This window comes from Mobula hypostoma, chromosome 2, assembly GCF_963921235.1.
Source record: "Mobula hypostoma chromosome 2, sMobHyp1.1, whole genome shotgun sequence".
NCBI classification, from domain to species: domain Eukaryota; kingdom Metazoa; phylum Chordata; class Chondrichthyes; order Myliobatiformes; family Myliobatidae; genus Mobula; species Mobula hypostoma.
In genome coordinates, this window is record NC_086098.1 from 35,964,702 (window position 1) to 35,992,533 (window position 27,832).

At 42.0% G+C, this 27,832-nt stretch overlaps 1 protein-coding gene and 1 long non-coding RNA gene across 4 annotated transcripts; one reads left to right on the forward strand and one right to left on the reverse strand.

Moving 5' to 3' along the window:
- On the reverse strand, positions 1-11,280 carry LOC134339147 (uncharacterized). The gene is made up of 3 exons (XR_010016350.1): positions 11,188-11,280; positions 2,073-3,548; positions 1-909 (listed from the first exon to the last, which is right to left on the reverse strand). It is a non-coding gene; the product is annotated as an uncharacterized LOC134339147 (long non-coding RNA).
- On the forward strand, positions 11,255-26,866 carry fam167ab (family with sequence similarity 167 member Ab). Of its 3 annotated transcripts, none has more exons than XM_063035500.1 (3): positions 11,255-11,556; positions 17,065-17,461; positions 20,009-26,866. In XM_063035500.1, the coding sequence occupies exons 2-3, from the start codon at positions 17,093-17,095 to the stop codon at positions 20,270-20,272; spliced, it is 633 nt and encodes a 210-aa protein (XP_062891570.1). In that variant the 5' UTR covers positions 11,255-11,556; positions 17,065-17,092; the 3' UTR covers positions 20,273-26,866. The 3 variants fall into 3 exon arrangements, with proteins under 3 accessions (XP_062891570.1, XP_062891562.1, XP_062891578.1); XM_063035492.1 differs by having other exon boundaries at positions 11,257-11,489; XM_063035508.1 differs by lacking the exon at positions 11,255-11,556 and adding an exon at positions 11,743-11,882.
- The last annotated feature ends 966 nt before the right edge of the window (positions 26,867-27,832 follow it).

A 27,832-nucleotide genomic window follows, 5' to 3' on the forward strand; every position in this document is an offset into this window, starting at 1 on the left:
TATATTTGTATATTAGTTTTGTCACCATAGTGCCATACTACTGTAGAATCTCATTAACCAATCATATCCAGAACTTCCAAATACAACAGGCAGTGGTAACCAACCTACTTAAAACCATAAGCAATAATATGAAATGCCAATTAGCACAATTTAACTAACTCAGGTATTTTAGACAGTCAACATTAATTAACAAGTTAGTTGACATTTACAAAAATTAATGTTGCAATCTGAATAAACTTGTTTTTTCTCCAGCAAGAATTTATTGGCATAGAAATTAATGTTGAAAATATCAACACAGAGTATATATTTATGTTGAATCTTATTTAATAGATTGTGAAGTAAAGTGCATTCATTAGTGATGTTATAGTGATGTCATAAGCAGATGGCCCAAGATAAAAAATTCCAGTATATAGAAATGCTGGCACCCTGAAGACTGTTGAGTATATTTTTCTAACACAGTTAAATGCTTTCAACGAATCAGTCGTGTAACACTGAGCTTTTTCTGCAAATGTGATAATCAGCAGTTTAGATACGTAACACCCAACTTCACAGCAATCTTACTCTGTATTTGCTTAGTTAGTTATAAATCACTGTGAACAAAATGACAAATCAAAACCAGTGGGGTCATTTATTCAGTGTACATTTGATTGGCCCATTAACTGAATGTGCGGAGCATTTGCAAGGAGGTCCTTCTCATCACTGAGTTGGTTCAAACCTGAAGGAACTCATCAGAGATAAGCAGCATAACATTGCTCCTGGAAAACAGATTCATAACCAATGAAATTGTGAGTCAATCTTCCACATGATTCAAAGGTAGAGTGTTCTGTTGTGATTGGACTCACTGGCAAAAAACAAGGTCAAGGCAGCTCTCTAAGTAGGCTAACAGGAGCAAATTCCACTTCTGCCCATCTGCAATGATATGAGTCTGGAATTAGAATATAGTTAAATCAATTGAATTTTCACAGCAATCCAACATTGTCCTGGATTTGTATATGGATATTAGCTCTTTATTTCAGATTCAGATTTACAAACTACCATGATGCAAATTGAATGTCTTTGTGGCTGCTTCAAGATTATTAGACCAACAATATAATCAACCCACTACCTTTATCCAAAATATAATTTATTGATCCTAAGTCATGGTAGCTGGCTGGCAAGTCACCTGGAACTTTCAGCAGCGTACTCGTATCTCCTTCAGCTTGCATCAGTGACCTGCTTGTGCAAAGGTAGCTCAAAGTATGGATGAAGGTGGTATCCAATATGCCAAAGGCAATTTCTACCAGCAGCCTGGTAAAACCTTGGGAGCGCTTTGGGGACATTGAGGGTGATAGGTTCTTGAATCTATTTTGAAACAATAAATTATTATTTTTTAAGGAAAATTATGTTCTAGTCCAATGGTTTCTACAGAATAAAACTTGAGCTGCAGATGTTAGTGTGATCCTACCATAGGACTTGTTGTCATAAATTGGCAAGTTACCCTCCTGGAAGAGGAAGACGTCACATTAGTCAAGTTTTAGGATCTGTTGGGTCATTGTTAACCATACCACTTTAGTGATAGTTCCACGGGCCTCCAGAGGAGGGTGTTTAATCCATATTGCAGTATATTTACTGCCTTTGCAATTGACGTTCTTAAACCACCACTAGGTGGCAGTAGGATTAACTGGGTTTCCCGTGTGAGGTCAGGTTGTTTGACTGATCATTTTCACCAAGTGGCAGTCTCTTCTATTTAAACATTTAGAAAGCAAACCATTGGCTTTGTCCCTCACCAAAAGTTTTCTAGTCAGAGAGTCATAGAGCACAAAACCATGCCCTCCATCTCAACTTTTTCATGTCAACCAAGCTTCCTGAGCTAATCACATCTGTCTACATTTGGCCCATATCCCTCTAAGCCTTTCCTATCCACGAACCTGTCCAACTTTCTTTCAAACGCTGTAACTATAACCAACTCTACCACTTGCACTGGCTCTCTCCAACCTTACCAGTACTTATTTCAGTTCGAAGCTGGTTATACAAAACCTCAACATCCCATCCAGCCATCAAGTTCATATTCTCATACTGTTATAAAAACTTACAGTGGTGTTCAGCTGTTCGTGTCCTTGGCTGTCAAAGCAGATTGTGTTCATTGTCCAGCCTTTGGTCCTTGGTCCTGTGCTCATCCATGAACTTTGAAAATGTGGGGCAGGATTTCTGTCTCCATCAGCGTCTCAGTCAGTGGTTTTCCATTGCACTGCCACTCATGTAGCTTCCCTCCCCACTTCTAATTTTGCAACACCGCCCATCTCCTTCCATGGCTCAGCCCTTCAGTTTCTTTGAGCACCCCCAGATTCTAGCAGTCTCCTGATTATCCTTTATAAGCCACACTGCCACTGTGATTACCCATTTCCATCAGCTCGTCTGGACTGAACTGACCAGATGTACAAGGTAAGTTTTCCAAAATGTGAAGCGTTCAGTTATAATGTTTTGTTCAGTAATCTGGCCCTTAATCTTTATACTCATTCTTCAGATGAGAACAATAGTCTTGCAGCTCTTATCTGGACTACCTCCAGTGTGTGAGAATATTTCTTGCATTTGATGGTTAATAGTAGGCATCATACTTACATTTGTAAGATATGATGTAGCCAAAACAGTTTGCAATTTGATCAAGACTTCCTATAACTTTTATTGTTTTGAGATGAACTTGCAGGCCAGAAACGTTTGCTCCTAATCCTTATTCAGTGCTGCACTTCAAAGCTGCTATCTTGCAGATGTATCAGAAAACCGAGATCTTGTTCCCTTAACATGAAAAAAGACATTGGGTAGGTTGAAAGAATGTCAGGAAGTTTTCCTCATTTTGTAGCATTAACCGCCAAATCTTGAACAGAATATCTGCTGATATATTGTTGGATCCTTAAAGTTGTCATAGCTGGGTTGGGGGGGCGGGGGAGTGCAGTTGGTGGTAGTGAGGATAAGCTCCCTCTACCTATTAAATGCTCCCAATGGCGTGCATCTCAAATACCCTCCAAGTCCAGCTCCTCGCCTTCACATGTGGCTTAGCTACTGAGGACGGCAGAACTATTTCTATTGACAGAAAAAGAGACTAAGGCGAGTTACTGTAGCCTTAAAACCAATCACTTCAGGCAGATGAAGCTTGTCAGTCGTGGTTGGCAGCTTATCTAGAAGAAGTACAACTCTGACCTCAAACCTTCATTGCCTTGCGATTCTACCCACTCGTGGGGAAGGCCTCGGGAGTAAACAATGAGGAAAGATCCAAAGCTGGGGTTCCTAAAGGTGTCCAACGTTGTTTAACCCTGACTGGCAACTTCTGCGATGCTGCTGGTGCCAAAATGTATCAGTCTTGGCCGATCCTTTAGATTCATCGGCTGCGTGGAGGGGGGAGCCTCCTCCATAGGCAACAGATGCTCTCCATTTCGTACTGCCCTGGCTTAAGCATGACAACTAGGACACAGCATCCGTGGTTGACCCTGACCAACAGAGGCCTCAAACTGCATCATTTGCAGAATCTTCCTATGTGAAAATTGATTGAAGATTTTCATACATTACAACAGTGTCTGCAATTAGAAATCAGATATTCTGTGTTAACATTGATGGCTAAATATCTGAATCCATAGGTACCTTATTGCTGGAAAAAGAAAGCTTTAGAAATTTCAGACATCATGTAGAATATCAAATGAAAACAAGACTTATCTTCTCAAATCATTTCATGGTTGAATGGGAGCCAGTCAGCATCAGGGTGGAGACACTAGCTACAGACCTTAATGCTCGGCACAGAAGCCAGCAGAAATTTTGCAGGTTCAGAATGCTGGCCATCTCCGTTACTAGGCAAACACCCAATGGAAGCACAACAATGGAAGGAACATGGAGAATTGTCTAGGGAAAATGCTGGCACCTAGAAGATCTGGACATGTTTTCTAGATATAAATTGAGCTTGTACAGGAGGTAGGATTGGAACCAGGAACTGGATGATTCTGTTTGCACAAATGAACAACCTGTTTAATGATTTGGTAAAAAGTGGATTAAATAATGTTGCTATGTACCAGGTGACACACATCAAAGTTGCTGGTGAACGCAGCAGGCCAGGCAGCATCTCTAGGAAGAGGTACGGTCGATGTTTCAGGCCAAGACCCTTCGTCAGGACTAACTGAAGGAAGAGTTAGTAAGAGATTTGAAAGTGGGAGGGGGAGGGGGAGATCCAAAATGATAGGAGAAGACAGGAGGGGGAGGGATGGAGCCAGGAGCTGGACAGGTGATTGGCAAAGGGGATATGAGAGGATCATGGGACAGGCAAAGGGGATATGAGAGGATCATGGTTCCTCCCCCTCCTGTTTTCTCCTATCATTTTGGATCTCCCCCTCCCCCTCCCACTTTAAAATCTCTTACTAACTCTTCCTTCAGTTAGTCCTGACGAAGGATCTCGGCCTGAAGCGTCGACTGTACCTCTTCCTAGAGATGCTGCCTGGCCTGCTGCATTCACCAGCAACTTTGATATGTGTTGCTTGAATTTCCAGCATCTCCAGAATTCCTGTTGTTATGTACCAGGTGATAAGCTTTATGTAGATAAATATCTGACAATGGCAGTATCATTCCTATTACAGAACGTTTTAACCTTCTGTTCGTATCTAGTCATGGGGCATATCAATTACTGCCATCTTGCTGACCTGGAATCTCTTCAATGACTTCCTCACCTGGATGTACCTGGATTTACAGAAGTGATTAGATAGATAAAGGCAGGTGCAGGCTTTTCCCTCTGTTGCAATTAAACCTCTTCACAATACTTTTAATTTTGTTCTCCCCAGAATGACACAAACTGAACTAATCCCTATTTGAATTTCCATCTGCACTGAGGATATTCCTGGAAAACACCAAAAATATTAATAAGAAGCATAATATTAAAAAACTGACTGGTTTCAGTTTTTATGCGTTTATGTGTCAAATTAATTCTGCTTCTTTGAACAGTGAATACCTCAGAGATAAAACATGGGCGGCAGCAAATGGCTTAAGATGGAGTTTATTTAATAAAAAGATTATAACACTTCCCAGGAGAGCATTGTAATAGTCAAATTTTGAGTGACAGGACTCAGGATGATACTTCTAGTGGCTAATGAGCTGACATAAAGTGGAGTTGTAACACACATGAAAGTAAAAGGGTTTGCTGTGATGGAAAATGCATAATACTGGAAGTTCCCCTTATGTTTTAAAAATAAGACGCTAAGAATGCAAATATGCCAAGCAGAGTAATGAAACTGTTGCAAGAGTTTAATGAAGGATTTCATCAAAGAAATTGCTACAGCCCATTTGAGACTCAATATCCAAAATCACATACAAAATGCTGGAGGAACTCAGCAGGTGAGGTTGCATCTATGGAAATGAATAAATAGTTGGCACTTTGGGCCGAGTCCCTTCATCAGGGCAAAACTGGAAAGGGGAAGAAGCCAGAATAAGAAGGAGTATAAGCTCGAAGGCGATAGGTGAAGCCAGCTGGGTGGGGGGAGGGAGGGAAGGACTGAGGTAAGGTGATAGGTGGAAAAGGCAAAGGGCTGGAGAAGAAGGAACCTGATAGAAGGGGAGAGTGAACCATGGGAGAAAGGGAAGGGGATGGACTCCGGGGTAGATGATAGGCAGGTGACGAGAAGAGAAGAGGTAAGAGTGGGGAATTTGCCACTGGGATCCAAGAGGGGTGTCAGAGAAAATGAGCCAGATATTTTCAGCATACATTCAGCTCAAGCCAGGGCTTCCCAACCTTTCTTTTCATGCTGTGGACGAATACCCTTAAGCAAGGTGTCTGTGGTTCCCAGCTTGGAAACCCCCGAAGAAGCAGATGACCCCCATGGCTGCAGATGATGCCTGGTTTTGCACTGCACCCTTGTCATTAAACAGCAAAATTGGTAACAATCTCCGTAGTACATTTTGCACAGTTAATCATGGTAATCTGGATATTACTAATACCGATTTGCTGCTTCTCAATAGGAAATGCTATTTTGCAATCTATACAACTTCAATTTTCCAAATTCCAGAATCTGATGAAAATCGAAGGCATTTATTGCTACTGTAAAAGTATTAAACTTTGTTGCATGAGGTATAAATGGGGTTTTAATAGTATACTGGTTATAATAGTTTTCTGGTGCTCAAATATTAGTTTTATATTTGTGGATTTTTATTCCCTCACAGTAAATATTAACAGCATTCAACAGATTCTTCTGAACTTAAATGGTTTATTTAAAAAGTATCGCAGTATCACTTTAACCTTGTAATTATGAATCAGTTGTCATTTCCTTTAATTTTTCTACGTTCAAAGTGTTTCTCAAAAATTGTGCCTTTTACTTCCTGGTCTACAGCTTGTGAGAATATTTCCATGTGATGCCATCACAGCAGTTTGACACAAATAATACAATGGGTGATGGAGCCCGCCGACAGAGAAGAGCAAAATCCAAACCTAGCTGATTCCATATTTATGGGTGGCTGCTTTCGTGGTTCAGCCCAGGGAAGTACTGTTACTTTGCAACTAACTGCAGGGTCTAAGCCAGGGTCACCAATGGGAAATGTGAAATAGAAAGCAAGGAGAGAGAGAGAGATCATCTAGCTGTAGTGTTCACTGAGGTACCCTTCTGCTTCAAGCAGGCTTCAATTATATCGGTGCCCAAGAAGAATGTGATAACTTGCCTCAATTAATATCATCCACTGGCACTTACATCCAAAGCGATGAAGTGTTTTGAGAGGTTGACGAGGAAACATATCAACTCCTGCCCGAGAAGTAGCTTGGATCCGCTCCAATTTGCCTACCGGAGCAACAGGTCCATAGTAGATGTCATCTTACTGGTTCTCTGCTCAAACCTAGAACATGTAGACAGCCAAGATGAATACATCAGGATGATCTTTATTGACGATAGCTCAGCATTCAAGTTGCTGGTGAACACAGCAGGCCAGGCAGCATCTCTAGGAAGAGGTACAGTCGACGTTTCAGGCCGAGACCCTTCGTCAGGACTAACTGAAGGAAGAGTTAGTAAGAGATTTGAAAGTGGGAGGGGGAGGGGGAGGGGGAGATCCAAAATGATAGGAGAAGACAGGAGGGGGAGGGATGGAGCCAAGAGCTGGACAGGTGATTGGCAAAGGGGATATGAGAGGATTATGGGACAGGAGGCCCGGGGAGAAAGATAAGGGGGGGGAACCCAGATGATGGGCAAGGGGTATATTCAGAGGGACAGAGGGAGAAAAAGGAGAGTGAGAGAAAGAATGTGTGTATAAAAATAAATAACGAATGGGGTACGAGGGGGAGGTGGGGCATTAGCTGAAGTTGGAGAAGTCGATGTTCGTGCCATCAGGTTGGAGGCTACCCAGACGGAATATAAGATGTTGTTCCTCCAACCTGAGTGTGGCTTCATCTTTACAGTAGAGGAGGCCGTGGATAGACATGTCAGAATGGGAATGGGATGTGGAATTAAAATGTGTGGCCACTGGGAGATCCTGCTTTCTCTGGCGGACAGAGCGTAGGCATTCAGCAAAGCGGTCTCCCAGTCTGCAGCGGGTCTCGCCAATATATAAAGGCCACATTGGGAGCACCGGACGCAGTATATCACCACAGCCGACTCACAGGTGAAGTATCGCCTCACCTGGAAGGACTGTCTGGGGCCCTGAATGGTGAAGAAGGAGGAAGTGTAAGGAATAGAATTCCCCTGGTCCTCACCTACCACCCCACCAGCCTCCGGGTCCAACATATTATTCTCCATAACTTCCGCCACCTCCAATGGGATTCCACCACTAAGCACATCTTTCCCTCCCCCCCCCGCTTTCCGCAGGGATCACTCCCTACGCGACTCCCTTGTCCATTCGTCCCCCCCTCCCTCCCTCCCCACTGATCTTCCTCCTGGCACTTATCCTTGTAAGCGGAACAAGTGCTACACATGCCCTTACACTTCCGACGCAGACTGGGAGACTGCTTTGCTGAACACCTACGCTCTGTCCGCCAGAGAAAGCAGGATCTCCCAGTGGCCACACATTTTAATTCCACATCCCATTCCCATTCTGACATGTCTATCCACAGCCTCCTCTACTGTAAAGATGAAGCCACACTCAGGTTGGAGGAACAACATCTTATATTCCGTCTGGGTAGCCTCCAACCTGATGGCACGAACATCGACTTCTCCAACTTCAGCTAATGCCCCACCTCCCCCTCGTACCCCATCCGTTATTTATTTTTATACACACATTCTTTCTCTCACTCTCCTTTTTCTCCCTCTGTCCCTCTGACTATACCCCTTGCCCATCCTCTGGGTTCTCCCCCCTCCCCATGGTCTTCCTTCCCGGACCTCCTGTCCCATGATCCTCTCATATCCCTTTTGCCAATCATCTGTCCAGCTCTTGGCTCCATCCCTCCCCCTCCTGTCTTCTCCTATCATTTTCGATCTCCCCCTCCCCCTCCCACTTTCAAATCTCTTACTAACTCTTCCCTCAGTTAGTCGTGACGAAGGGTCTCGGCCTGAAATGTCGACTGTACCTCTTCCTAAAGATGCTGCCTGGCCTGCTGCATTCACCAGCAACTTTGATGTGTGTTGCTTGAATTTCCAGCATCTGCAGAATTCCTGTTGTCTCAGCATTCAATACTGTCATCCCCTCAAAGCTAATCAATAAGTTTCAAGACCTTGGCCTCAACACATCCCTGCACAATCCGAGCCTCAATTTTCTCACCTGCAGACCCCAGTCAGTTTGGATTAGCAACAACATCTCCTGCAGAATCTCCATCAACACAGGTGCACCACAAGGCTGTGTGCTTAGACCCCTGCTCACTTTACACTATGACTGTGTGGCTAAAGCACAGCTCCAATGCCATACTCAAATTTGCTGACGACACTACTGTCATAGGCTGACTCAAAGGTGGTGACAAATCCGCATATAGGAAGGAGGTTGAAAATCCAGCTGAGTGGTGCCATTACAACAATCTCTTCCTCCTTGTCAACAAGACCAAGGAGCTGATTATTGTCTTCAGGAGGAGGAAACCAGTGGCAAACTCATGGCAGATGCAATTTAATGTGGATAAATGTGAAGTTATCCACTTTGGTGGCAAAAATAGAAAAACAGATTAATATCTGAATGGTGGCCGATTAGGAAAAGGGGAGGTGCAACGAGACCTGGGTGTCATTATACACCAGTCATTGAAAGTGGGCATGCAGGTACAGCAGGCGGTGAAAAAGGCGAATGGTATGCTGGCATTCATAGCGAGAGGATTCGAGTACAGGAGCAGGGAGGTACTACTGCAGTTGTACAAGGCCTTGGTGAGACCACACCTGGAGTATTGTGTGCAGTTTTGGTCCCCTAATCTGAGGAAAGACATCTTTGCCATAGAGGGAGTACAAAGAAGGTTCACCAGATTGATTCCTGGGATGGCAGGACTTTCATATGAAGAAAGACTGGATGAACTGGGCTTGTACTCGTTGGAATTTAGAAGATTGAGGGGGGATCTGATTGAAACGTATAAGATCCTAAAGGGATCGGACAGGCTAGATGCAGGAAGATTGTTCCCGATGTTGGGGAAGTCCAGAACGAGGGGTCACAGTTTGAGGATAGAGGGGAAGCCTTTTAGGACCGAGATTAGGAAAAACTTCTTCACACAGAGAGTGGTGAATCTGTGGAATTCTCTGCCACAGCAAACTGTTGAGGCCAGTTCATTGGCTATGTTTAAGAGGGAGTTAGATATGGCCCTTGTGGCTACGGGGGTCAGGGGGTATGGAGGGAAGGCTGGGGCGGGGTTCTGAGTTGGATGATCAGCCATGATCATAATAAATGGCGGTGCAGGCTCGAAGGGCCGAATGGCGTAGTCCTGCACCTATTTTCTATGTTTCTATGTTTAAGTTCCTCAGTGTTATTATTTCAGAGGACCTGTCCTGGGCACAGTATGTAAGTGCAATTATGAAGAAAACACCTCAGTGTCTCTACTTCCTTAGGAGTGTGCAAAGATTTGCCATGAGATCTAAAACCCTGACAAACGTCTATAGATGTGTAGTAGAGAGTATATTGACTGGCTGCCTCACAGCCTGGTAGGAAACACCAATGCCCTTGAATGGAAAATCCTACAAAAAGTGGTGGATATGGTACAGTCCATCACAGGTAAAGCCCTCCCCACCATTGAGCACATCTACATGAAACGTTTTCACAAAAAAAAACAGCATCTATCATTAGGGACACCCTTACCTCCATCACCCAGGACATATTCTCTTCTCATTGTGCCACCCGGAAGAAGGTACAGGAGCCTCAGGAGTCACACCACCGGGTTTGGGAATAGTTATTACCCCTCAACCATCAGATTCTTGATTCTATTGATTTAATTATGGTCATTATTCTATTGTGGATTTATTCAGTATTCCTGCAAGAAAATGAACCTCAGGGTCGTATATAGTGAGATATATGAACTAAAGTAATAAATTTACTTTGTACTTCAGAATAGTTAAAAATAGGAATCAAGCAAACTGATCCCCAAGCAGCTGCAGAGATACAACATGTGTAAAGCTACGTCAAGCATCCAAGAGCAAGGTTTAATTTTAACGAAACATTCATTACTTTGAGCAACAAATTCAGTTTATTTCCAGGTGTGTAGCTATCCCTTCAATTGTCAGCTTCATCCACTGGTAAATTAGTGCTTTCTGCAGGATGGTGTTGAATTACATTACAGAATATATTCCATCCATTAAAAACGTGTTATTTAGAAAAGAAGATAAAACATTCCCACTACTTTTAAGCGAATGACTCAGCCACTTGGACCGGACTCTTAGGCTTATTCTCTGAAAGTACGGTATTGGTTAATGTCAGGCAGAGCAGCAATTCGGGAACTTCATCAGATTCAGATTCAGATCCATCTTCGGATAAGGTCAGGGCCACAGTTCCACCTCCTTCTGTTAAATTTGTGAAAGTGAGGAATGGAAGTGATTGTAAAAATTGTTACCTACTCAATATCGTCCATTTCACTCTTCCGCCATGCCGCTTAGAAAGGACGAAAACATGGCAAAATTTCAAAGCAGAAACGAATAGAAGTTTGTATGGAAATATATTGGTCCAAGTGAATAGGATCTTCAGGAAGATAAAAAAAAAATCGGGAACTAAATTTAACTAATAGTCAACAAGGCATTAAAATCAAGAATCTAAATGTTCTTTATTGCGTGCCGAGACCTGCCCTGAAAACGGTTTTTGTGTGCACTGACTCACCAGAACTGGAACAGGCAGTAACATGAAGGCGCTAGGACCCGGGCAGCTAGTGCTGCATTCCCTGTCGGAGTGAGACAGATAGGAGTCTGCACCGCACACACACACACAGACGAGGAGCTGAGGAATAACTGGAGCTAAATACCCTCTGCGGTCTCCCAGCAACGGCCCTGACGCAGAAATCCCAGCTTTTTTCCAGGGACTCGTGCTGAGAAGAAGCTCTCGCCGCCGGCTGCAGGTAGTCGGTGCAATCCGGAAGCTGCATCATGGACCCTGGGCACAGCTCCTTCCCCCAGTAAAAGCAGGTGAGCACACCTTCTCTCTCAGTGCATTCGGAGGGACGCCTGCTTTCCGGGTCTTGTGAACAGAATGGTAAGTGTAAGAAATGAAGGGGCAGTCCGATTTGTTTCCATGTGCTTTTTTACCTGCCTAAACAAAACCTTTCCAGTTTTACAGGATCTAAAGCATGGGGGAGACTGAAGGAGTGAGAATTGGCGGGCAGCACTTCACCCATGAAACTGTCATTTGCCACACCACCCGAATGTGTCTGTCATTTCTGATCTATGCCATGTGGGGGCTCACTACAAAGGATTGCCTCCCGCTTTTGCAATAATAGAATCTTAATACTGTATCAACCAGCACTCAGAACGAAATATATCTTTGCCAACCGTTTAAAAGAGTATTATTATTTAAAGCATGTGAGTACAAATATTTCCATGTTAAAGAAAACGAACAAGGGCGATTCATGCCAGTCCTAAATCTTAATAATCTATTTGTAACTAGTTATAGATCTCTCATTGTAAAATTAGGTTTAAGTGTACCATTCACTGGGAGTAGAACATTCTGTATTTTAAGATTAGAAGGAAATGGCTAAAACGTTAAACAAATATTTTGTTTTGCTTCATGGTAGAAGAAACAGTACAACAAACCAAAAATAGCGAGAAGCCAATGAACTTAATTGAGGAACTTGAAGTAATTAACATTAGCGAAATGCAAATAAAATGCCCTGTAACTGATGATTTCCAAAATTCGCTGTATAAATTGGTGATGATCTTCAGAGAGAAAAAAATTCTGGGATTCTTGAATGATTCTAATAGAATGAAAATCAGTGAACATAATGATGCTTTTCCGGAAAGAAAGAAGATGCAAACCCGAGAGCCTGACATCGGTTATCGGAAAGTGCTAGAAATCGATATTCACAAGTGGTCACGGTGGTTTTAGAGCATTTTACTGTGTTTGGGTGGAGTAGGCATATTTCATAAAATGAAAATGTTTTCATGTTTTGCTGCATCTGACGCCTTTAACAAGGAGACCAATTAAGTGCTGGGTATTGTTCAAAAGTATTTTGCTGTGATAGCTTATGTTATGAAATAAGGCTTGTGATTTGCAGTAGTAAGACCAGTAGACTGATTGATAGAAAGAAAACAAAAGTATGAATAATGCATCATCCTTCGGTTGGCCCATTTTTGCCATATGAATCAGTATACATTGAATTGTCCATAGTAAAAATCTTAAAAATGGAGGCTAAGTAAGTTTGAGATGAACGGAGCTGTGAGAAGGATGTACTGCAGAGTTTGACGAAGAATCTGGACAGAAATTTCTGTAGGAAGAAGATGGCATTGAATATATAGTGTGATGAAAATTAAGATTGTCCCTTTTAAAAAGATCAGAGCAAACATGTTTTAGAAATGATGACAAACTGTTAAATTGTTTAAAGAGGGATCTGAATGTGTTCACATAGAAAACAGTAAACATCTAGATATATAGGTGCCACTACAGCTGGGAAGGATTGTGGAACTCTGTTGCAATAAGGTTAGAATCTTGCTGTTTTTGTGCAAGTTCTTTTTGTACGTGTTTTCTCGTGTGCAGTTTCATCTCTTACCCATGGAAAGATGTTGCTCTTTGTTGATGATACAGTATAGATTAATTACTGAGATGAAAAGGTTGTCCTGAGGGGAACAGAAGAGTGGGGAAGCCCTTCAATCACTGGGATATAGACAAATAAGTAAAGATCTCTGTAAAAAATTTTCAATAAGTGGAATACAGAGAGATTTATAAGCAGGAAATTGTTTTCATATACTGTATACATTTTAGATAAGTTATGAAACTGAATGAGACTTATTTTGAAAACAATCAGTGTTAGTGACTCAACCAGAAAATATTTAAAATGATTACTTCAGAAGTGTATAAAACCTCAGAGGTCATTCAGTCCTTCTTACTTTTACTAACCCCCCAACTGGAACAATTTGACCATTTTCCCTTTTTCACTCTTTCTTTTCATACTATTTAAATCTAAATCCTTGTCTAATGACCTTTTGAGAGTCATTCTACTTTACCATTTGTGAAAATGGAATTAAAAATGTTCCAGGGTCTTTTTCTCTGTTATATATGATGTTGATTGAAGAGCCTGGCTAATTCAGGTCTAGACACACGTTATGAATGAAGGTGAGGAACTGGAGCAATGTGAGCCACAGATTGCAGATCCCTTCAGGAAACAAATTGGCAAGAAACCTTACTTAATTTATCATCTGAGAGCAAAATTGACAAATGTTGGAATTCTGAAATAAAAGCAACAAGTGCTGGAAATACTCAGGAGAGTTTCTGTCCGCACATATGGCATACTTGCCTTCATTGGTTAGGGTTTTGAGTGTAAGAGTAATAAAGTTATTCTGCAGCTATATAAAACTTTATACACTTGGAGTCCTGTGTTAATTCTGGTCACCCCATTATAGGAAAAATGTGGAGAGGGAGCAGAAGAGGTTTACCAGGATACTGCCTGGTATAACTGGTAGGAGCTACAGGTATAAGGAATGATAGGACAGACTCCCTGGAACTTCAGAGGTTGATGGGAGACCTAACAGAGATTTTTTATAAATTACGAAAAGCATGAATAATGCAGACAGAATTTTTCTCCTAGGATGGAAATGGCAAAACTAGAAGGCATACTTTTAATGTTAGAGGAGGGAAGTTTAAGTGTGATGTGCGGGGAAAGTTTTTAAGCAGAGAATGGTAGATGCTTAGAGTGGGTTTCCAAGTTTAGGAGTGAAATTGGGAAGTTCTGGTGGAATCTAAGAGGCTTTTAGGTAGCTGTATGAACTTGAAGGGGTTGGAGGAATATGAATGATACACAGGAAGAGGATCTGTAATATAAATTGGCATCAAGATTGGCTCTTGATAGTTTGAAAAAGGGGATAAAGAAGAAATTTTTGTCAAGCTGGAAAAACCATCCCTGAACAGAGGGGGTGGGTACAACACCACCTATCAACTACTTACAGTGCAGTCCTAACATCTCTACCCTGACATCTTAACAACAGTTCACACCTCCATTCATGCAAAGATGAGACTAATGACCCTCTCATTACCTCTATGACTCTTAACAACCCCCATGTGATTGCTATACCATTAAACTCACGGAGTTTATAAACCAGAAAACTACCCACCATGGATCAGAACTGAAGAAGCCTCTCAGATGAGTGGCAAAACATCTAGACAACCAGCAAGTCCAGTTACCTTGATTTACTACTGCTTGATATGCAGTGACCTGGATTACGAGAACCTTCATAGACAAATGAGGACATAATTAGTGCATTAGACTGGTAGGAGTTGGATGCCATTCAGCATGTAGAAGTATGAAATAACATTTTTCAGATAAAGAATAACAAAAATTATACTGTAAAGGGTAATACCCCCAAAAAAGGACGCACTAAATAAATAAAAGATAAATGTTTACAAATTTTAAATTGATTAAGCCATTAAAATTCAACAAACCAAGGTCTACCAGCAAATCATAAACACAAGAAAGTCTGCAGATGCTGGAAATCCTGAATAACACACAAAATGCTGGAGGAACTCAGCAGGTCAGGCAGCATCTATGGAAATAAATAAGCAGTTTCGGGCTGAGACCCCTCTTCAGGGCTGAGAAGGAAGGGGGAAGATGCCAGAATAAAAGGTTGGGGGGGGTGGGGGAGGAGAAAGAGGCTAGAAGGTATTGGGTGAAGGCAGATATAATCAACCTCTTAATCAGTGTCCTCCAATCCTGACCTGAGCACCTCTGCTTTCGGTGGACTAGTGGACGCTTACTAACAGCCTATTTAAAACTGAGCCTGTGCTAAGTACAGGAGTATCTGAAGCAGAGGGGCTTTCTTCAGCCGATTTCAGGCTTGGGTTGACAGCGGACTCTCCCACAAGACTCATTCCTGATAACGGATAATGTTTAATTGTAAAATAAAGAATTATATGGCAGGTAAACTAAATACTCAAATAGTGGCCATCTGTTCGAAAAGTAAACAAAAGTGAATGATGCTTGTGTTCTCCAAAGAGCTTGGCCGTCGCAACACCCAATTCTGCAGTTCTGACTATTCCTCCAATCGCTAACAGGATTCTGGGAGCTATTGCCAATGGAAAGCTAATATTGAAGCAGCATTATCAGGCAGCACCAGAACAGGTTTGAAAGATAATTCGGCTGCCCAAGAAAATATGGGATTCCACTTTAGGGAGAGGCTCATGACCTACCCCACCACAACCACTGAAAACTGATGCTGAATCTGCCAGTCATTCACAAATCATTCCTCACCCTCAAATTTATTGAAGCTGTGCTCAAGAGATTCAGTGGCAGATTAATTATCTACGCACGCTAAGCAGTTAAAACTTTCACTGTACTTTGTCACCTTGCCTTAAGCTACCAGGTGAGTGCATTGTTCACAAACTTACAGGTGGAATATTATTACAAATCACTGTTCTGCAAGAAGGAAATCTAGAAGATGTTGGCCACCTTTAGTTGTTGAGTATTAAATCTGCTTTATGCTTCCTTGAGAGTTTTCTTGTTAACAGGTAAATGATGATAAACCCCAGCTGAGATAAAAGGTTCGTTTATCAATCCTACACTGAAGTTACATCAGCCAATTAACAAAACACCCCAATAAGTCCCAGTGATGATATTGATAATTTATTCTTCTCTTTACATTATTTAAAATAAAACTTCATTTATTTCTAAATTCCATCTACTTGTTCTCTTTTAAGTATTCCTACATTTGTCACTGGAAATTTCCTTGGCGACTCTCAATTGACCAGCAAGTCCAGATAGTCATTAATCTGAGTTTCTATTGATCTTTAGATAAAGTCAGTGTGCTTAATGGGAGAGTGCTCAAGTAAATTCCTAGCATCCATAAACGTCCTGGTGTTTTTTATTCCAATGTAATGGCATGGCAGCTTTCTGGTAGGAATACTCAGCCACATGGAAGACGTTTGCCGCCTGCAAGTTTAGAGTCCAAATTTGCTATTGCAATCGCATCAACAGTGACAGGTGGTAAACAAGTGTACTGAGTCAAACAACAGAATATCCAGTGATGCTGTTTACTGTTGGGACTACTACAATGATGAATGAATTCTGTCCACGGTAGATTTTGTTGTCAGTTAAGACAGGCAACCTGCAGCTGAGTGTTTGTGTACTGAGTCTGTGGCCTGCTGGGCACTAAAGGAAGCAGGCAGAAACGACAGCCATCTGTGTGTAGGTTCAAAAATTTGAATGTGTTTCCATTACTCATGACTACCAGGATCATCAGAATTTTATGTCAGTAAACAATCTTCATAAACGTAAAGGTGTCACTATAAAAAAGATTATGTTATTTACCATCTTTAGCTTTTTTGAGTTTTCTTTATATTGAGCATTATAAAATACATAATATTGATATTTATACACTGAATGATCATTATTAATGCTGTATTTTATGATTCTTTACAATCCAAATAAAATTAGTTCTTAAGGTAATCTTGTTTACTTTAATAATAATCTCATAAATTGAGGAATTTTAACATTGGAACTTCTGAAATGTCTTAATGAATTAGTTTTTTAAAAAAGTGAGGTTCTGTTCTCTATTACAGATAACAGCTACGCTGTAAATAAGGCACAATGGCCTCCTGGTCTGTGCCAAAACTTGAAGTAAGTCTTTTCGAAGATGAACAGGACAACCCAGAGAGTCAGACTGATGATCACCTGAGGAGTTTAAAAGCACTGACCCAGAAACTGAGACTTGAAACCAGAAGGCCTTCTTACCTAGAGTGGAAAGCCAATCTGGAAGGGAAAGACTGGAAAAGCACAAAGCCATTGGATGACCAAGAGCCTGCAGTTACAAAGAAACCCAGTGAGGACCCCAGCAACTTCAAGAAAGCACAAAAGCAACTCAGTGAGAATTCTGACAAGGATAGGAGCTTGACTCCAGGGAAATTTAGTGGCTTTGAAAATATCGACCAGGCATTGAACTGGCTCAGGAAGGAATTGGTAAGCTTAAATACATTCTCTTTCATTTTCCTTTTCAGTTTCTCCTCAAGGTTATTTATTGCTGAAATTTGAATAATACTTGGGCAAATTGATTTTCTTTCTTTTTTTTGTAAATGGCAAATTTCAAATCTTGGCGGTTTAAATTTTTACTTAAACCACTTGTTTACTGTGAGATCAACTGTAAAGCAGGCCTGTGTGTCTTGAGCATAATGCATTTGCCTTAAGCCAGCTCAGGATTCAATCCCCTCTTTAAAATAAAGCTCACTTTGCCCAGGAGATATCACATCAAAGGTGCTTATCCCATGGCATCATGGAAGGGATGATAGTTTTAACAGAGTGTCACCACACACTCTCACACACCTTGTGATCAAGAGCAGTTCTTTTCACAGCAATTGATTGCTACTGGCAATAGCCATTTCTTTAAAGCACAATACTGTCATTTACCAAAAGCTGAAGTGGATAAAGTTTTAACCCACAGGGAAATAGAGTTACAGGATTCGGATAAGGAAGTCAACATGAGGCCAGTGATGAGAACAACTGTGATCTTATTGAATGGTAGAAGACTCCAGGGCCATCTAACCTGATCTTCCTTTTTTTTACCTGAAAATTTACACAATGAATGCAAACCATTTAGTAGAAAGAAGGTGTCTTTCTCCCAGACAGAACTGTAATCTTTCATTTGCTGATATTAGCCATCTTATTTTGTTGCAGTTGTGGGGGCTGAATTATTTTTATATTCAGTTTTTTGTCACCTTCATTTTCTCCACCCGCCCCTTGGTTTCACTTCATATCCTTGACTGGTGCTAGAGAAAGTTGAGTGAAGACCTGCAATTATGAAGGGAAAAAGATGAATAATATTTGAGAGCTGGAACTTGGAGTGGCGCAGTCACATAGCGGTTAGCATAACGCTCTACAGCGCCACTGTCCCTGCGTCATTTCATCCTGTGGTCTGTAAGCAGTTTGCACATTCTCACTGACTGTGTGGGTTTCGTCCCACATCCCAAAGACGTATGGGGTTAGTAGGTTAATTGTTCATGGAGGCATAATTGGGCAGCGGGGGCTCGTTGAACTGCAAGGGCCTGCTATTGTGCTGTATCGCTGAATGAAAATAAATAAATAATCTTAAAATCTGGTGGTAGATGACAAGAGTAGCAACAGGTAACCCTGACAAGTGAAGAATCAAGAATGAAGAAAGGAAAAAGTATTGAGAGCAAAGGAAGTAAAGCACATGTAAAGCATCTGTAAAGCACATGTACACCATTAAGAACTGCAGCCTTCTGTATACTGAGGCATTGACAATTAACATTACATTAGCCAGTTGCAATCGGATATCAACAGATGACTGAAATGAGTAGCAATGCAATTGAGTTTGCATATTATATTGATGCAAATTTTAGTCTAAAGTATTACATCCTATTTAATGACATTGTTAATTTGACATTGTAATTAGTTTCTGTGGAATTCTTTGCCACAGGCAGCTGTGGAAGCCAAGTCTTTGTGAATATTTAAGGGAGAGGTTAATAGATTCTTGATTGGTCGGGACATGATAGGACACGGGGAGAAGGTAGGAAATTGGGACTGAGAGGGAAAATGGATTGGCCATGATGAAATGGCAGAGTAGACTCGATGGGCCAAATGGCCTAATTTTGCTCCACCATCTTATAGCTTACGGTCTTATTTGATTACATTTTTGGTAATAGACAGTAAGTTATAATTGCAATTCAGTTACATTCCAAAAGTTAAATATCTAAAAAAATAAGTTGCTGATCTGTGAAACATGGATATCTTCACCAACAAGAAGCCGGCTAGACAGAAAGGCATGGAACAAGAAATCAATGCTTTTAAGAAGGTATTTGCTAAGAAGCAATTGTTTGCTGAGTGAATGATATCGGTGGGCTAGGCAGCAAGGTTTCTCGTTGTTATAATTACTCTGGCTTCAATTCCACCTGTCCTTAAATTTGACATAAGAAGATGGGACTGAGATTAGGAAAAACTTCTTCACACAGAGAGTGGTGAATCTGTGGAATTCTCTGCCACAGGAAACAGTTGAGGCCAGTTCATTGGCTATATTTAAGAGGGAGTTAGATATGGCCCTTGTGGCTACGGGGATCAGGGGGTATGGAGGGAAGGCTGGGGCGGGGTTCTGAGTTGGATGATCAGCCATGTAAATGGCGGTGCAGGCTCGAAGGGCCGAATGGCCTACTCCTGCACCTATTTTCTATGTTTCTATATACAAAGGCCATCAACCTTTTTTGATGGCATATTTATTGAAGGTGAAAAGTTCAATTATTTCTGGGGATACTTCCCAATTTTTTTCTCAGTTACTGCATGTAAACTAGAATTTACTGTATAAGTTATGGAAAACCTTCAAAACTCCTCAGACCTGTCTTCAGTGATGTAGTGTAACTACGCTACTAACATTGTAATGGCTGTTTTGCCAACTACAGCAAGCCAGAAATGTGCCTGTTTGCTAATGCGGTATTGATGTGTTTTTGCTGCTTGTTACTATAATAATTCAGAGTTTTTGTTTAAAACAAAAAAAAACAGACAGAAATGCGTCTGCAAGACCAACAGCTGGCCAGGCAACTGATGCGCCTTCGCAACGAAATCAGCAAGCTGAAGATTGAGCAGACCTGCCACTTGCACCAGCGGATGCTTAACGATGCCACCTATGAGCTGGAGGAGCGGGATGAACTGTCGGATTTGCTCTGTGACTTCCCAGTGACCAATGCCTTCTCTCTGTCGGCTCCTCTCAAGCTCATCGGCGTGACTAAAATGAACATCAATTCTAGACGGTTTTCTTTGTGCTAAGAGCATCGTGTGTTGTTTAACTGCATTTAACAGCTGAATAAGGCTGAATAGTTTTCTCTTTTCTGATTTTTTTCCTCAATGTTTTGCTTTCCCCTTTACTCTATTTCCCCGTTTCCTCCAAGCTTCTCCCGATGACAGCAATTCTTGGTGTGGTATTTCTCCATCAGTAACAGGAATGACCCTTGCAGGGTGAGTATCAGCAGGTTACATGGTTCAGTCCTCTCCTTGTGATCGAGGTGCAGATCAGAAACATGGGAAACTCGAAAAGATTATCACACTCTTTTTATCCAGGCTTGCTACAGAAAGTCACTTTGCCTTATCTGGGGATCCCTTGATCAAACACAGGACTCTGTTGGTCATCAGACCCGAAGAATGTCAAAGAGAGTTTCCCAACCTAAGGTTCATGGACCCCTTGCTTAATGGTATTGGTCAATGGCATAAAAAAAGGTTGGGAACTCCTGGTCCAAAAGCACTTTGATTTCAAAAGGGCACTACTGAGGATCCTTTTCAACTTTAGCAACTTGGGAAATCAGGAGTTGTGGAGAGGTGTTATACTCCCTCCCTCTAGTTTTTACGAATTCCTGTCAGCAGGAAAGGTTACCTGCCACGACCACTGCTGTGCCACTACTGCTGGAAAATAATTCACCCAACCTGAGACTGTCAATCCAGTTATAAAAACAGAAAATTCTGGAGCCACTCAGTGCATCAGGCAGCATCTGCAGAAAGAGGAAGTGAGTTAGTACCCTTCATATTAGAACCGGGGAAGAGGGAAAAACAAGTTTGCTTTAATTTGCAGAGAAGAGCGGGAGTGAATATCTGTGATAGGTTGACAGTGGAAAACCCAAATGCAGATTTGGTGAACATTCTGTGGAGTACCTGCATTCAGTCTACAGTAGTAATCCTCAGTTTCCTGTTGTGTGGCACTATTGCCTATGGTCTCCTGCACCGTTTGGAGTAAGGCCCACTGGAAACTTAGAACAACACCTCAGCTTTGGAACTGGCACACTGGGTAGCCTTTCACATTCAGTATCAAATTGCATAGTTTGAGGTAGCTTGCTTTCTCTGTCTGCATCAGAACCGCTATTTCTCTTCTAAGTGACATTGGCTCCATTTCTCCTCTCTCCATGGTCACCTCCTGACTTGCTGAACATGTCCAACAAACCTGCAACATTTTATCCTCCATTGCTTGTGTCGTCACTGTCTGACTGCTGCCATTAACCTACCGACCATTACTCATCCCCATGGCAACCCTGACCTCACCCTTTCACAATTATTCTCTTGCTTCTATCTATTCCCCACCCCCATGTGCCCACCATTTCGTTGCAACTTCAGACTTGTGTTTCTCTATTTCCTGGTCCTCGTGTAGGGCATTGGACCTGTAATTTTAACTCTGTTTATCATTTCACCGATGCTGTCTGACCTCTCTTGAGTGATTCAGCAGTTTCTGTTTTTATTTTAGATTCCCCATATTTGCATTTTTCCATTATCCAGTTTGTTGAGGAATTACCATATTGCTTCCACTACATTTGCCTCTTAATTAAGGTATCAGACACCTAAAGGCAACTGAGGCCTCACCAGTGCTTTACAAAGCCTCACTGTTATAAGGCCTCACCAGTGCTGGAGCTTTATAACGTACTGGTGAGGCCTCACGGAGTGTTGTCAGCAGTTTTGGGCCCCTTATTTAAGAAAGGATGTGCTGACAGTGGAGATGGTTCAGAGGAGGTCACGGGAATGATTCTGGTAAGGAAAGGCTTGTGAGGAGACATTCATGGCTCTGGACCTTTACTTGCTGGAATTGAGAAGGATGAAGGGGGATCTCACTGAATCCTATCAAATGCTGAAAAGTCTAGATAGAGTGGATGTGGAGAGGATGTTTCCTATGGTGGGGAGTCAAGGACCAGAGGGCACAGCCTCAGCATAGAGAGGGGCATCCATTTAGAACAGAGTGAGGAGGAATTTCTATAGCCAGAAGATGGAGAATCTGTACGATTTTTTTGCCTCAGGTGGCTGTGGAGGCTAGGTCATTGGGTGTACTTAAGACAGAGGTTGATAGGTTCTTGATTAGTCATGACATGAAAGGTTACGGGGAGAAGGCAGGAGAATAGGGTTGAGAGAGAAATGGATCAGCCATGATGAATAGAGGAGCAGACTCAGTGGGCAGAATGGCCTAATTTTGCTCCAATGTCTTATGATCTTATGATCCTGATATCCCTGAAGAGTTAGGCTTTTAGTTAGCATGTAGCCAATGGGACAAATCCTAATGAATTCGTGCATTTTGAAGATTCTGATGCCCCATCCCATATGAATCTCCTTTGAAATTCATGCAGAGTTGTTCATATCTTTCCCCCACTGACAGGAGAAACACAGCTTGGAAACTGGGTAACGTGATGCTTTATTTTCCACTGGTATCTGACCGGGGTTTGAATCAGCTCAAAGTTCCAAACATCTCCAGGTTAAGTCAAGGCAGTTCATGAATATGGATTCAACACTTCCTGGTGTTAAGTCAACCTTGCAACCCCAATGCAAGTTCCACACCATGTCTCCATGAGCTATTGAAATGGCAGGCAAACCCCAGACTTCTTGTCCTGAGTGAGCTTGTCATAGGGGTACACAGACCTGGGGGGGGGGGCCTTGAGTTAAAATATATAACCCACTCTTCAGGTTACTCTCAAAGCCTACAATGCTAGCCTAGTGGTTAGTGTAATGATTTACAGCCTCCCCCAGGTTCAGTTCCGCTACAATCTGCACATTCTCCTCATGACCGCGTGCGTTTCCTCTGGGGGCTCTGGCTTCCTTCCGCATTCCAAAGATGTACAGGTTAGTGGTTTAATTGGTCATAGGTGTGCAATTGAGCAGAGTGAGCTCATTGCCATATCTCTAAGTAAAAACTCCTCCAAATGCTGCCTTCGCAGCCTACTCCCTGAACCCTACATCTCTACCCAAACCTTTGCTGAACTCCCTCCTTTCTTTTCCCCACTCCTCCTACTGCTGCTATCAATCCCTCTCCAAGAACATGTAGTCTCCGTGGTCTCACCAGACCCTCCCAAACGCCAGGCCGACCTCCCGCCCCCCCACCCCCAACCAGTCCCCATGAACAGACGAAAGAGGCAATGGAGCACCATTAGCAGTGGAGAACGCCAGCCTCCCCACCCCTCCTCCCTGTGTGCCTGTAGCTAACCTCCAAAGAACAGACTCATTCTCAACTATCAGCTTGCACAAATTCAAATTCAGTCCAAAATAGTCAATAGTAATTTGCATGGTGAACAAGGGGAAAGTCCCTTGACAGATCACTGAAAATCCCCCACACGATTTTAAAAGCCTGGGAAGAAACAGCACCATGACGTCCAACACTTTGGACCAATCGTGTGATAGGTCACTGCTCCGTTCTGTATCACTGCTACCACAGTCCTGCACAGTAAGTTCCTGATCGCCAATATGGCAAGCCTGGGAAGAGTGCAAGCTGAGATTTTTTTTTCATTATTCATCTTTTGTGATGTGGGGAATCACTGACAAAGCCAGCATTTATCGCCCATCCTTCATTGCTCTGGAGAAGGTGGTGGACCGCAGTCCTGAGGAAAATGCTGTTGTGGAGGGAATTCTGGGATTTAGACCCAGCGATGACATAGGAACTCCTATGTTTCCAAGTCAGAATGTTGTGTAAATTGGAGAGGGAAGCAGATTTGCTGCCGTTTCTACGTGGTTGATGTTCCTATCCTTGTTGGTAGGGGTCAGAGAAAACCATGGAAAATCCTGGGATGTAGTCATGTCACTGCTGGTATGTTATTGAAGACCATGTTTAATCAATAACTAGAAGTCATTTGCTTATCCTAAAGTAATCTCTGATTACACATAGTAAAACTGTCATGGGGAGTCCAATAATGGGGCAACTACTTTTATACATGTCCCATCCCCAACAACCTTATTAGCTTTAACCCTTTAAAGACAATCACATTCAATTTTAAAGTAAACATTTTTTAAAAATTGAAATTTAACAAATTCTGCAAACGATGCACTGCAATTACTTAAAAAGGAATACTGTACACATAAACTTCTGAGCTGCTGGAAAATGATCCCAGGATATGTGCAGTCAGGAAGAGGTTAAAACCTAAATACAGCACTATGAAGTAGTGAGTGAGTTCATGCTCCCAATTCCCCACAGAGCGAGTTCCTCAAACTGATCACATCTTTGATATGAGATGCTAGGTGGAAGAAAGACATACAACTATCTGAATAGAGTGAAAATCAGAGGTGGATTATTCAACAATTGTATTTGTTTTAATTAATAATTCTGCTTCTCTCACTGTCCCCACATCTGCTGATTGAAAAAAATGCCCCCAGTAGTCTGAGGGAACTTCAGTGTGCTGAAAGCTATGGCCACTGTGTCGAAATGTAACTATTAAAGCTATTGTTGTGGGACATTGTAAAACCACGACAACTAAAGTACTTATTTATAGTTTTAATATTGCTGCAAAACAAGATGGGGAGCGAATTGTGCACTGTTCTTGTGACAATCACCTTCCCCGAGTCAGAAGGCAAAGCCCAAAACGATAGCTGGAGACAAGACAACATCGGACCAGGCTAAGAGGGTTTATGTGATACTTTAAATCACCTGTAGAATGGGATTTATATTTGATATGAAGGTGGGAAGGAAACATGAAGTACTTTAAGACCAAACATTGGTCATTTGACTTAGTTGGAACTCTCTGAACTGTTAAAGGACGTCAATGTGGTTGGAATTTTCTCTCTCACCTGCCAGGGTTAGGGAAATAAATTTGCCCAGGAAAAAATGGCCCATTGTTCTGAAATCTACCTTGAAGATATTGTGATCAGATATGGGAACAGTGTTTGTCAGTAACACCAAAAGAAAACAGCCCTCACAGATCCTTCAGTGGGTCTCCTCTGTTTGATACCATTTGGCAACAAGGAAGACATCAGATAAGCTGATTAACCAATTATATAGTGGGTTTCTCAGATGCAATGAAGCAAGGTCATTGTAGCAGACACAAACGAAAGAATACAATGCCTATCTGAATGGAGGAGTGGGAAAACTGACCAAAGTTTTACAAGGCCAAGGAGAATGGAAGTCAGACTCTTCAATAGCCAAAACAGAAAAATGAGATTTGTAAGATAATTAGAGTATTTGCATATCAATTCTGAAAGAACAAATCACCACTTTAATCAATCACCATTGTTTTGTTGTTTTGCTGGTAAGGCCATCTGTAACTTCTCTACCTGGGATATTGAAGATGCTGTTGTAAAATTTAGGGAAGTATGTTTAATTCTATTTAGGATCCACCCCTCACTCCACCTTTAGTTTTCTCCCTGCTTCTAACAACAGCCATTTATCCCAGAAGTGGTTCCATTGCTGCCAACTGTCATCCTTTCCCTTACAACCGGCTTTGCATCGTCCATTGGCCTTGGCAGATTACTGAGCAATCTACGCAAGTCCAATCCTCTTGTGCAATATCAATCAGAACTTCCAGCAGCGGCATTTAAAGCTTATTAGTAATTAATTAGAGATTTTGAAAAGAATTTTGTCTTTCCTGGAGATTATGGCTTGGTACCACGCCACTGAACCCTGGCAGAAAGAACACGCACATAGAATTCTGGAGAAACTCAGCAGAGCAGGCAATGGAGAGAAATGAGAATTCGATGTTCTTGGGCTGAGACCCTTCATCAGGTCTGATGAAAGGTCTCAGCCTGCAACGTTAACTGCTCTTTTCCCTCTGTAGATGCTGCTTGACCTGCTCAGTTCCTCCGGCATTTTGTGAGAGTGTGTTGCCCCAGAATTCCAGTACTTGCAGAATCTCTTGTGTCTCCATGCTAGAAACAAAACTGAATAGGTGCTGATTAATGCTTCCCTCTGCTGTCATTCTAGTTTTGTGCCTTTGCATTCTTTTATTGTCAGGATGAAAGTGGACAGAAGCACAGATGGTCTTTTTCCAAGTTGGAAGAAGCTGATGCCAGCCTTATCTGTCACTGCCAAAGTGGAGAATGTGTGAGTGAATGAAGCCAACTAGATTTCTCCCACTCCTTTGGAAGTGATGCCTTGTGTATATAACTATTCCTGGAACTAGACCGGGGTGGGAGGGGCTTACTTTGAATTACAGATAAATAAAGAAAATCCAAAGGAACTCAGCAAGCTAGTGCAGGTGTTACAGAAATAACATGTAATTCAGAGAAATTCAAAGGACTGGTGTTGTTTTGACAGAAAAATGTCAAGAAGTGCCCAATTGCAAATAGAATCTGACTGATCATGCCGTAACATCATAACAAGCTGCTGGGTGTGTGCAGCCACAGTATTATATCAGAGATTGTGTTTGTTTGCTTGAAGACTGAAAAGTAGATGCCCAGAAGCATTGGCTCACAGCTGCTTTTGTTCTTCTGATGATAGTTATAACCATTGGCTCTATGTCAGAAGAATCTGAATGGGAGCAGATACTGCCCTTGACAGTAGCTATTGCTTTGTCGTGGCGGTTTCAAAATTAATAAAAATGTAAAAAGGGAAAACCGAGGAGTTGTCTTCATTGACTTAAAACCGCTGGTTATTGTGCTCTTCATCAATGGGGAAAGATGTGTGGCGATGTCAGCGGACTGCTGTCCCTTGTTGGAGGCTTCACAAGATCCAGGGTCGAATCAGCAGTTGCTCTTGCACACCATGTTGGTTCTGCTGGAGTTATCAGAAACATCGGCAGTACTCCTGGTTCACTCAGCCAGCACCTTCAACATGTTCCCCAATCTGTAGAGTGATCTTCCTGAATGCAAGTTCTTCAGGATCTCTCAATGTGATGGAGATTTTGTGGATTCAGGTGCCCACCTGAATTTTCATTATTCAGGTATTGAGATTGTTCAAAGGTTCATTTATTATCAAAGTATACAACTCTGAAGTTCTTCTTCTCCAGATAGCCACGAAACCAAGAAAGAAAAGAACAGCGGCACAATCATCAACCCCCAAATTCCTCCTCCCTGCACAAAAAAAACAAACAAAAATGGAACAGGCACATCAATCCCCAAATCCCCCCCCCACACACACACACACAAAATCCCTCCTTCCTGCAGGTGAAAAAATACAGAATTTAAAAAACTATAAGACTGGGAAAAAAAAGTCTATAGTCCAAGTCCACATCCAAAACACAGAAAACCTGGGTAACATTCTCTGGGCACAGCAGCAGGCCTTTCCCTCTCCAGTAGCGATTGATCCCAACAGCGATCAAAAGGCAGTCTCCCCTCTCTGTAGCAGAGTGATCCCAGCAGAAATCAAGAGGCAGTCTCCCCTCTCAGTAGTAGAGCAACCTCTCCCCTCTCTGCAACTTCTGAGCTGTGTTCCATAAGAAAAAGAGGCAGCAATAGGTCATTGTACTAATTGTTTCCCTCATCACCACACTCCCACACTCAGACCATACTTGCATTAATATAAAAAAAAATCTATCAGTTCCAAAGGTTTCACGACTCTCTGGGTGAAGAAACTTCTTTGTCCTGAATGCCCAACCCTTATTTTAACTTTATGACCCCATGTCCTTGGTTCTTAGATCCTCAGCCAAAGGAAATATAATTTGTGTA

Excerpts from the sequence above, each read along its gene's own strand:
- fam167ab (XM_063035500.1), top strand. The coding sequence starts at position 17,093 with ATGGCCTCCTGGTCTGTGCCAAAACTTGAAGTAAGTCTTTTCGAAGAT. Across the intron at positions 17,462-20,008 it reads ACTGGCTCAGGAAGGAATTG|ACAGAAATGCGTCTGCAAGA; the intron begins GTAAGCTTAAAT and ends AAAAAAAAACAG.